Source organism: Acipenser ruthenus, chromosome 21 (genome assembly GCF_902713425.1).
Source record: "Acipenser ruthenus chromosome 21, fAciRut3.2 maternal haplotype, whole genome shotgun sequence".
Classification (NCBI taxonomy): Eukaryota; Metazoa; Chordata; class Actinopteri; order Acipenseriformes; family Acipenseridae; genus Acipenser; species Acipenser ruthenus.
This window is the reverse complement of record NC_081209.1, coordinates 6,867,496-6,879,964: the sequence shown is the minus strand read 5'-3', so window position 1 is coordinate 6,879,964 and position 12,469 is coordinate 6,867,496. Positions and strand designations below refer to the sequence as shown.

Here is a 12,469-nt window from a genome sequence, read left to right as displayed (position 1 = left end):
AGAAAACAGAAGGAAACACAACCTTGCACAGTAGTGGTATTGTATTAGCAGACACAATTTAACCCAATCGGAGCCCCCAAGACTGGAAAGAAAGGTTACATTCTATGGTTTTGTTTCCTCTATGAATCTGAGCCCTTCTAGGTCCATATTCATAAAGCATTGGATAGCACTATAAGTAACATCTCAAGGTGGCAAACGTTTATACAAAACACAGTGTTTAAAGACAAGCCTATCATTTTCAAAAAGTTAAAAGCTCAAGGCTCATTAGATCCCTTGTATAATGCATGTTTGTTTAGTAAATACGAGGCAGCACTGGGTTAGTGCCGGCTATTACTCAACGAGGGTGACCATAATGATAATGATGAAAGGATTCCTGACAGATCAGCAGATACTCTGGTCTAGAGTAATGACCCTTTAGGAAGTATGTCTGTACGAATGCATTCAAGCTAAAAACACCGGGGCTAATTATTGAGGGTTAATGGTATACATTTGTAAAGAGAGTTTTTCAGCCAAGTTTGTGGGAGTATCTGGAATCGGATTGTGGGGATATGAAGATGCCTGTCTGAAAGCATGTCATTCATACTTACATGTGCACACTGCGGATTCAGATGTCATCCATACTTACATGTGCACACTGTGGATTTAGATGTAATCCATACTTACATGGACACACTGTGGATTCAGATGTATTCCATACTTACATGTACACACTGCGGATTCAGATGTCATCCATACTTACATGTACACACTGCGGATTCAGATCTCGTGATTTCTCAGATTTTCTAATTAAGACTGTGTCAGGGGATTTGTGAGTTACTGACATACTAGTTTTATAGACAGCTTTATAATTACCAAGGGGAAAAACAACAGGGACAGCTTTCCCTTCTCAAATCGCACACTGCTGTGAATCCCAGCAAGTCCAGACAAGGATGCCAGGTTGCTGAATCTGGGAGACCGCAGTGCTTTAGAGAGATACATGTAGGGACACAGTTACCACCACAATTATTAATCTCGAGAGCCTGTGGTTTAGTCGGAATTGTTTTCCACAGCCTATCTGGCACAAAGAAAGGAGCTTTCATTGACAACAGCAGAACAAAACTCACATGAAACTACTCTCCCACACAATGGTCTATTCAGAGTCGGCAGTGCCTGGCCCACACTGGTGAACTGGGCTGTTTTTACAGAGCAGACTACTTGCTAAGAAAAAGTGCAAATGCCGAAACACATATTTTAACAAAACAAATATATTTAAGAAAAGCCATTTAAGAGCACATATAAACACGAGGAAGTGTTAAGTTAAAGGATATTTTCCGGAGAAGAATAACATTGATTAAACGGTACAATAACTGCTTCTACCTGCAACTGAACTGGTTCTTTCTAGTTTTATAACATTACAAATGTTTTATTCTTTATTCAAAAAATGTGCCTGCATCTACTTCAAAATATAGTATGAAAGTAACGTGCAGGCTTTAACATTACACTCAATTTGTCACACCCAAGCCTATGGCTTCCACGATATGTCTAATTAGGCTCAGGTATGAATTATTTAAGCTTAAAGTGAAACCCGGAACAGCACAATGCTATGCAAGCAATATGAGCACAGTAGATGTTACTTTGTATTAACTGAGGGCTTCAATTGAAAATGGTTGAGGATGGAGACACAGGTAAAACAAGGATGTGTAAGTAAAATACAGGTGTCAGTACTGTAGTAAAGCAGATTACCAAGACTCTTTATGATATAGACAATTGCAACATTCCATCTCTGTATCTCCTTGCTTTTCACTCAGTTCTGACCGGAATGAGATCCTATATAAAATGCTTCTCTGAACCTTTTATCCCAAAAGCAGCCCACAAGCTCCTCAATCCACTTACCAGCCTAGACACGGCAGGAGTATGTGTTCTTATAAGTAACCATTGCAGTGTTATAACTTTTCCATGAAATAAAAGTTTCCCAGTTTTCAAATTCTGGAAACCAGGGCTAAGTTGTGAACTTTACCAGACTGATAATGTGCCAGAAGTGATAAAGCTGGACGTGAATGACTGAGTGCAATAAAAGGTATTTCCAAGCAGATGTGTCTACAGGACGAGTGGGAGGTGTGGTTGCATGTTTTGTTTTGTATACAAAAAACTCCAAGGTTAAAGCATTTGGATTTGCTTCAATTTTGTGTAAGCTTCCACCTTTATAAATATATGAAACTTAGATAATTGCATACATTAAGAATGGTATTTGTTTTTTAAAAGTTAGGTCACAGTAGAGATGCCTTTTTTGCACTGGGTTTTTGTGGAAAGGGGAAACACATAGAAACTGGGGGCGAGCTCCATTCTAGGGTTCACATCTTTATGACTCTCTGGCAGAAGAATAAAGAAAATGTCCTCTCTGTAACCAACAGTAGCCTAGGTGGTCTAAACTGTGGAATAATTAATTACATTGGCTATAAAAAGGGCTCAGCATGATGGAGCCATAATGTTTCTTTCATTTCTCTGCTTTCCTTTTTTTCTGTCTATAATCATTAGAGAGCAACCTATGTCGGCTCCTTTTGATGCCTGCATAGTGTGCAGCCCCTCTTTATATTGTCAGCAGCAGCCAAAAACATTATTATAACTTGAAGAAATGGTCTCTTTCAAGAAACTGTGCTCTCCATATTGAGTAGTTTCTTAAAGAATGAATGAAAAGCTCTATAGTGTGGTACTTACAATCTGTGATCATCTATTTCAATCTTCAGCGATGGATTGAGGTGTCCAATGACCCTATAAACTAGAACCCCACAGTTCCACTCTCTCCAGGACAGTGCGCTGTGTGTTTTAGTGTGATCTCTCCAGGGTGGGCTTTATGGTGGTAATAAACCCATACTGCTGGCTTTCCATATGCCTGGCTGGATATCCAGCACACCACAGGACAGGCAGGTAAATGTAAAGTACGCTGTGAATGAGGGCTGGGTTCCCTCCACACCAGAGGTGGCTTCACTTCAGTGGCTGCGCAATGAGTGTTTGTTAAGTGCTTTTGATATCCTTTGTGGATGAAAGGCGCTATATAAATGCTAGTTCCAGTTCCACTGATCTGGGGCAGGTGATTAATAGCATGGGAGCAGACTCAAGGACCGTGTGACCTTGTCCTTTCGCTGCAGTCCAGCTGCGCATTGTGGAAATGTTCTGCTATTGCTGCTGCTGCCCATTTCCAGACTATCCCCACATTAAAGCTGACTTGTCACCGTCATACTGATTAGCAAAAGCACAGGCTGGGAATAGCACATATGGAACGCGGACCATGAGAAGGACCAGTTGTTTTGAGAATAAACTCTCTTTGAACAGTCAAAACAGTTTTCAAGGATACCAGCCGTGTTATTATCTGTATCCTGAACAAGCAGATCAACATACGGACGGAGAGACAGGTTCCTCCATTTACCCCAGACTCTCAAAAGCTTGTGCTAAAAAAAATGACATAACCAAATCTCTAGACAATTTGATAAGAAAAAAATGTAAGTGTGACATACAGTGTAGTTAGACAGACAGGCAGACATATCATACAGCAGTTCTTTTAAACAAAAAGACTGAATGGTGTTAGATAGGGTTTTACGAATATGGCGTAACAGCGTTTCTGTAAAAGGCTGACATGTTTACTTGTAAGTCAGGTCAGTCTTCTCCCAGCGTCCTCCGAACAGCACGAATCTCTTCTGCCGGTGCAGCTTGCCATGCATGCCCTTCTGTTGGGGGTAGTCAGGAACGCCACAGCGCGGCCGCTTCCACAAGTCAGAGGCGTTCCCATGCTGGAGTAGACCAGCAAGGCTGCTGTTCCCCGTCAACACCTCCTTCACAGTGTCCTGAGTGTGGAACTGCCTGCTTCCTTTCTTCACATTGTAGAAATCAAACTTCTGCAGCCATCCCTGAGTTAAACCAAGAGAATCAAACAGAATATTCAACGCAACAATAGTCTCCTCTTATAAAAGCCCAACTCTACAGGAGCCATGGATAACTATCCTATTAGCTTCAGTATTTCAAATGCACCTGTAGGTCACATGGTCTGGTTGCATGCAGCTAGATCACTGGAGTGAGTCTGAACTACAACGTGTGATTTTTGCTATAGACTTGACTCTATAATGGATTTTAAAACATTGCTTGGCACTCCTTAAAGCTGAAAGGGAGCGGAGGACCTGGATTTTCCTTCACAAACACACAAAGAGTGCTTATACAGTTTTACTGAAAGACAATACTTTTGGCTCGCTTTCCTCTGGAATTCCTCAACAATGCTGAGCTTGCAAGGCCCTGATAACCCAGCGTTAATTATCACAGTCAATTTCCTTTGCAGAATTTTAAGGAAATACTTTTGCAAATTGACTAGGAAAGAAAACAAACCGAATAAAATCCACTTTAGCGTCCCGAGCGGGTGAAGTCAGTGTTGATTTATTGTTGTTTACTGTACAGCAGCTGTAAAGCTTCGGAAACTTTGTTGGACTTTCAAAACATATCCGCTCCCCAGTGGAAAATGTAACAGCTGTAATTTAGTATCCTCTCAGAAAAGAATGCAATTCCAGTAGCTGCGGATGAGGTTTTAAAAGCACCGGTTTAATACAGACTAGCATCGTTTCACAAAGGGAATCACTTACACAGTGGATGTAAGAGAAACAACATTACTTATCATGAAAACCTTGGCATCTTCACAAGGTTTAAAATGTCCCATTTCTTTTAGCAATAGTTAAGCCCCCCCCCCAATACATTTACCCCACTGTGAGGACCAGCCCTTCAAGTTAAACCCTAAGGTTATAAATAAATAATAAATCATTCAATCAGGGGCAGGACAAATCAAGTAGCATAAACTCTAAACAGTAATGCCCAAGCATACAGATCTATCCAATACACACATTCAATCATGCATAAAGGAGGGTAGACCTTGATGTAGAGCCCGCTCTACTGTACCTCACTCACTTGGGAGTGGGAGGTTTGGTACAGTCTTTGGGCCTCAACAGCGGTACGCACAGTAGCATAGCCAGCCGCTGAGACTGAGCGAAAGGAGAAGAGATGGGGAGGAGGAGGAGGAGCACACTAGAAAGAGCCACAGCAACAGGTACTATATGCAGCTTTAAGAAGAGAAAGAAAGAGGGGGTCAGCAAGCTTTCTTCTTTGGTTGTGACAACTCTACTGGGACAGTCCAGAGTACAGACTCTGTGGACAGTTAGCCTCTCTAAGATTTGACTTTTTATGTCAACTGGAAAGTTTCAGAGGGTCGATACATTATGGAACTGCAGACAACAGGGTTGTTCCTCGTCTGGCAGTAGACGCTATAGTCTTTACTAGTAGAGTATGAGGATTGCCACTGTATAGATCAATCAGACAGACCCCATGCCTGGCATCTACAAAACTGTCTTCCAGTAGGTCCCACGGCTCTGTGTATGGCACAGAGCCCAGGCTTGGAAAGAATTGTACAAACATGTGCTGGATCTGCCCCCTTTGTTAAGTGTTTTGACTTGCCTCACAGTTTTAATCCATGAACCTACACCCCCTGGAAGGTGTCTCAGCAATTCATCTGTACATAAAAGCTCTTTTCTTTGTTTTTTTGTAACAATCAAGTAAATATGTATCATGTGAGACACAGTAATTAGGACTGGATTTTAAAGAGGGAGGGAGTGTACTTAGGAAAAAAACCAGGAATTTTTAATTTTTATTTCGCAACAGTTTTTACATTACAGGGTCAAGGGAAAACACTATTTCTGTGAGTCATCCACAGTAATGAAAAATAAAGAGGTACAGTAGCTAATAGATAGCACGTTACACAGGTTTAAACTACAGCATGTTCCATTGCCTTCCCAAACTATCTTCAATGGCACTACAATAGTGTACTAAAGGTACACCACTGTGCAGTGATAACAGTATAACACATGTTGATATACACATGGTGTCACAATGCTATTCCAATACACACTGCAGAACTGTGCAGAAGTTCCATACAGTATGTGACAGTGTGGTCCTGATACGCTCTTTGTTTCAATTCATTGTGATGTCACAGCTGGTAATGCTGTGGTCTACACACTAAATCTACTGCATTTCAAGACTGTTCAGAACAAGGATATGCCTATTTGTGCAAACAATTACACCCGCATTTACACACTTTCTCCAAGAACAAAAAAAAGTATTTCATCGGTAGTTCTTGAAAAAAAAAGGGGATTGCTGAATTCTAAAAGAACAAAGTTGAAAAGTGCAGAAGAGAATGTGTTCTTTTTAAAACCAATCAGCTTGAGATGGTGTCTCACAAAATGTGAGTATGGAAAGTGAGTGAAACGTATAGTTCAATGAAACCACTGCTCTCAAATGGGTTTCGCCTTCAATATACCGTACTCTATTTATTTATTTGAGCTGTTTAGCAGTGACTTTAATGATCTCTAGTCGTCCCAGAGGGCACTGGCAAATTACAAACACACCATGTACATACAGGCATGACAGTCATTCCTATTGACATCATCTCAGCTCATCTACAGTGCTTAACATGCATTGCAAGTACAATGTTGTTGTAATGGAGATTTATCACTGGATTTGAGCGCAGAGCCATATTCAGCGTGCACATCTGTAAGACAGATTTTTCAGAACGTACCAGCTACTGTACAGAGCTCTTTATTTTTTTTATACCTTTCTGCATTACTCTAAACTTAACTGGACTTGATCTTTAATGATATTTGATCTTCTTACTATATTACACACCATAGAAAGTACATTGTGTTACCTGCATACTGTGATGCATATGACATTTTGATATTAGTGTCAGTGAGAAAATAGAAGGCCAAAAGAAACAAAGAAACATTTTAAACCCATAGTTCTACATCTATTTAGTAAGCAGCACCAGTACAGGCATTTCTCAGCATCTCCTATATGTTACCTGGCTTCAATGGTTGACACTACTGAACTGAACTTGAAGCTGACCCCCTGGGATCCTTCAAGAAGCTGCTTGATGAGATCCTGGGATGGCCGAATGGCCTCCTCTCGTTTGTAAACTTTCTTGTTCTTATGTTTCTTACTTGACTGAGATTCAGCAACTGTCTGTAGGTAAGCTGTGGATTCCCAGCAGTGCTGCTGATATTTCTAGCTTCTTCTTTCAGCTCTGACAGTCAGTGTCAGGTCTGCACAGCACAAATAAAGACACTGTGGCAGAACGCAAATGGTTCAAGTCTCGAGCAATAACCTGACCTTGGCATTACCCTGGAGCTAAATACTTAATTTCCCTGCAAGCTTTCAACTTCATGCAAGCAAACATTCCTGTATTACAAAAAGATAAGAAAATCAAATGCAGCTTTTCCAGAAGCAGTATAGTACGGAGATTTAAAACAATTTCTTCAAAACAGACACTCGATGAAATTGTGACCTTTAATACTAGTAACCAAGAAGTAAGTGTGAGCTTGGTTAGCTTCGACAGCTCACTCCTTCTTGTAGATTATCCTTGAAGAAGACTTTACATACAGTAACTGTGTGCATTGATTATTATTATTATTATTATTATTATTATTATTATTATTATTATTATTATTATTATTAGTCTTACTCCATCAATGTCAGATTTACACCATTAGTGAAGGGGTGAATTAGTGAATGCCACTGTATCCCTCTCTCCTACCTTCAACATGGAATATCTGAAGTCTAATTTATGACTGGATTTCTCAGCAGACACAAAAGTGCTTCAGGTCAAGGTGTCTTGGAGAGCTGCCGGAGGAGCAGCTTTTGTTCTTGCAGTAGAATTTATTACCTGACAGATGCCCCACCCCACCTGCCTCCAGGTGATAAACTCCAGGGTTTTGTAGCTTTGAGGATGCATGTTGTTACGTGAACTTTAATACACTGTGCACAGCATGCCCCTTAAGAGTTACAGACAGAATCTCATTATATTATGAGTGATACATGGACACAAAACTGGTTTCATATATCACACACAAATTGTCAGTCCCTCGAATGGCTGAATAATTTGCGATGCACCTCTATCATGTACTCTGTAACATATAAAAGATGCATGTTGCAAAACAGGTTCGGGCACAAGCAGCAAGACAGAAGATATCACAAGCTTTGATGGCTAATGGTGCGTGGTCAGGGCAATGATGTGACAACTTAAGTGTTTGATTGTTCCGGAGTGACCGTGATCTTTCCTCAATGATTAAAGACTCCAGTTCCTTTGGGGAGGTTAGGGGTGGACCTGCAGCAAAGTCTGTTCTTTTGAGACTACAGTATTCATTCATGGAACATCAATACATTATGCAGTCTTGCAGCTGGAAGCACCTGCCAACTGAGCACCCACAAACAGTCCTATAAATCAAAGTTTGTTAGGTTAGCTGTCTAGCCCATCAGGAAACCTGGATATTGTGGTTATAAAAGTATGAAAAAGCAATGTTGTGCATGTGTGAATTCAACATGCCTACACAAGGGCCCTGTATAAATACCTCTCTATTGGCAGTCCCTCACAATTCTCTCTTTGATAGATGAACAGTGGAACTTATCCTACTTTGCGTGGGTTCAGCATCCAGCCCCAACCTTTCCAAATCATTTCTTATATGAGTAGATTAAAACAATGCTCCCCTGCACTCAATTTGATTTCAATATCAGTCTGAAGTATGCTTGGCGTCTTTGAAAGAACCGAGCAGTTTGAAGATCACAGCATTTACTCAAAATGTTGGCTTAGCAAGAATGCCATACATGCATAAGGAAATGAATGCTTGACTCTTGCACCTCATTATAATATAATGGTGTAGTTTATAGTTGTGTTTTTGATTTCCAGAAATCAAACAGATGTGCAGTATTAAGTATAGTTTTTTTTTTTTTTTTAACTTTGAAAGCAAAACCTTGCATGATGAAAACTACAGCTGCAAGTCTGGGAAACTTAAAGTGGTCTCATTAAATATTTCCCAATTTATAATAATAATAATAATAATAATAATAATAATAATAACAACAGAAGATATAGTGCTTTATCTTAGGAAATAAACTCAGTTTCGCCTGTGACTGTCTTCTCTTTGTATCATCCCAAAACACCCCAAACAAAGATGTAAATCAAGGCATTTCCTCAAATCTTTCAGTCCTCTTTGTCCAGAGATGCAGCACCCCTTCCTAATGCATGAGCTCCCCTGCCAGCGCTGCCTGTTAACCTGTTAATCCTCACACAGCAAGATATCACTTCCAATGCCACTCCTCTCACCTGATCCAATCTCTCTTGAAACAGACCCCGGTGGAGAGCTGGAAAAAGGAAGATACTGGAGGCTTTGTTTACAGTTAAAACAGCATCCACAATCTGTGAATCAGCCAGATCTTAATCAGCAAAACGCTAAATTCTCCTCATTCCTGCAGAGATTGTGTTATATGCCGCTTGCATATCAGGTAAATGTAATCGAGAACACGCCCACCCCACACAGGCTATCTGCTTTGTGGCACACATTTCATGACAAGAATGCAGGATGCTGAGCAAATAATCGTGGCAAAGTGGTCCTTATTCAGTACACTGGCACATTGGTGCTACATCTATGGCCAAATGTTTTGCATCACCCTATAGAATTAACTAATTTTGCTTCATAAAGTCAAATGAAACCTGCTGAATAATGTTACATTAACATATTGAATAACATACCGCTTTGCAGTTTTCCATGAAAAAACACACAATTTAAAAAATGTGATATTTAGAAATGTAACATAAAATACTGTACTACTATTATGGCTTCCAGTAGACTTATACAATGATGTTAAATAAAATATCTAATTTATGTTCATATAATTTTTTTTTTTTTTTTTTTAAATGATGTCTCAATCCTAAAATTCTAGGTGATGCTAAACTTTTGGCCAAAGCTGTAGATATGGTACAATGGTACTGAAATGGATTACCACTTCACACAATAGCAAGGTATGAAACCAACACCATTGTGATATCACTAACCCTTGGTACAGAACCACTGCATTCCCATTGTACCTTTTACCATGCTACACTTATCTGTGCTCTAAAGTGTAATAGTTTGGCTTTTATGCACTTTAATATACTTCTGATAAGGTAATCTCAATAACATGTTCATATATTGAAAATACTGGCATTACTTAACCACTACATCATTCAATGACTGTAAATCAATTTATGACACCTGTTTTACATAACATCTTGTGGCAGGAGACATACCCTTCATGCCTTGTCAGGGTACAATTAGAATTTCTAATTACTGATGCAGTCCCTGTGTGGTTGACACGTGGTTCTCATATTACATGTGAATTACATGTGGTTTACAGACTCTTGAAAAAAGCAGGCCACAGTTTATGCGCTGGTCATGGATCAAACCCACAGTGTGGTAATACAGTTTTGTTTATCTGTTGGCCAAAACCTAAGTTAGGGGGCCATTTGTGCCCCATTTTTGAGAAAAATGCTGGTTGAGGATTATTTCCTTTCTGGATTGAATTTCATGAGAATGCAAACAAAGCTCAACAACACAAAATATCTGCTTCCCATCTTTGGTTACTTAATAACCCGAGGCACATGCGCAGGTAATAAGCAGAGAGTATCCGATGTTGCTGGAATGACAAGCTTTAACTGCAGGTATTATCCCTGGCCTGATGAGGGGCAGCAATCCCTCTGGTTCTGTTCTATATCTTTATTTCAACAGTCTTTCAATGCATCTTCCAGAAAATACCTCAGCAAACATGCCCCTGCCTGCATCCTACAGCTCCCAGGTCAGCATTCACAAACAAATCACTTGCACCACAGAATGAGGATTTAATAGCAGACTCAGCTCCAAGTAAAAAGAAAACGCTGAAGTTGCACGATTTAGTTTTGTGTTTGTTTTATTTGAAGAGAATGAACTGACATAACCCCTATTCTGCACGCTAACCTAATTACAGTACCCACTTGCCTCTATTAACGTGTACACATCAGAAGGAAATCCGTTTTAAAACACTCAAACACAAGCGTTTCAGTCTTTGTCAGAGTCTTTGTGGCAAGGTGTTAACTTTGACATCTCAGCCAGTTAGAGAACAGCAGTTACACTCTACTATAATACTGTGCTTATGTTTGTCCCGCTGTCACCCCCAACCCATTTCCAACACAGGATGAAGAAAATCACAAGATTATACACGTTAACCTGAGTGCGCACAAAATAGCAAGCTTTGTTGTAGGCATAGGCGACTTGTTGCTAGGGTTGAGGTCTGTTTGTTTTAAGAAAGCAAGTAAACATATGAATGCTTAGTACCTTTGTATTGCACAGCACTTTACTCTTTGTACAGTATAATAAGCCATTTAATCAGCGGTATAACACGTCATTAGCATTGTGCTGCACCTTTAGCTGATACCACCAGTCTTTCATACCGGTTATTTCCTCATCATTTTTACTTGTTCTGTCAGAATGTGGTATGTGTGAAATGTTTGGCATAACGATAATAATACCAATGAAAGTGGTCCATTCTTGCAAGTGGCCAATTACAGCAACTTAAATATTTTGCTTCAGTTCCCCGTTGTTGCTGCTGCGTGTGCGTGAATGAAAGCTATATATATATATATATATATATATATATATATATATATATATATAAAATAATAATAATAAAACTTTTTTTTTCACAACACCAAGTTCAATTACAGCAGGTATGTATCTGTTTAGACTGATGAATAAGTAAAACAACAAATATATTGCCCTGAAGCAACACCTGCTAGAAATATTAATACAAACGACATCAGTGCACAAAACAGTTATTCTTTTTTCCCGTAATGCTACAAAATAGATTTAAAAGGTAGAAGTAAAACACAACGCCAGTTCAAATAAGCATATTCCTATCTGAATAACTTTTTACAATGCACTTAGTGCAAAGCTATAACACTCTAGTTAGCGGCGGCATCTGGAATTGTTGGGACTGGAAAAGACTTCTGAAATACTGTCTTTCACTCACCGGCAGTGCTTTCTGCCTGCTGTTCTTCCACTCTGGGATTGGCACGGAATGAATGCAAATGAAATGCAACGCGAAAACACTTGACAGAAGCCGAGCAGAGACCTTCATCCTTTCACTCGAGTGAGCAGCGCTGCTGTGGCTGCGATCTGACTATGCGGGTGAGAAGCCTGCTTAAGAGCCACTGAGCTGAAGAGGGATGTCCTGAAGAGCCTTTTATAGCGTCTGCGATTCCTTTGTTCTCTTTCTTCAAATGACACTTTTTATGGGCTGAGTGACAACTTCGGCTGCCACGTGACTTTTTTTAAACACTTTGCTGCTCCACTAAACGGCTTATTTTTTAAAAATATTTATTATACTTTGGACATAGGTGGTTATTATTATTATTATTATTATTATTATTATTATTATTATTATTATTATTATTATTATTATTATTATGCACAAGTTCTTCGGACATTTTGGAATGATCTTTTTTCATTCTGCCTTTGTTTAATTTCAGTCTGTCTAGTCGTGGCTGTGAGTGTGAAAGTGTGAATGTGAATTAGCTTGGTTTATTTGTGACATTATTTTGCGCGTTCTTCCAACGTGTACT

At 39.6% G+C, this 12,469-nt stretch overlaps 1 protein-coding gene across 1 annotated transcript in view; it reads right to left on the bottom strand.

Annotated features, from left to right (window-relative positions):
• Positions 1–12,082, bottom strand: part of LOC117428057 (stromelysin-3-like) — a 31,764-nt gene extending 19,682 nt beyond the window's left edge. The window contains exons 1-2 of the mRNA XM_058995630.1: positions 11,878–12,082; positions 3,619–3,881 (exon numbers count right to left, since the gene is read on the bottom strand). Of these exons, the coding sequence (XP_058851613.1) occupies positions 3,619–3,881; positions 11,878–11,985 (371 nt within the window). The 5' untranslated portion in view covers positions 11,986–12,082. The remainder of the gene's footprint in view (positions 1–3,618; positions 3,882–11,877) is intronic.
• Between the last annotated feature and the right edge of the window lie 387 nt (positions 12,083–12,469).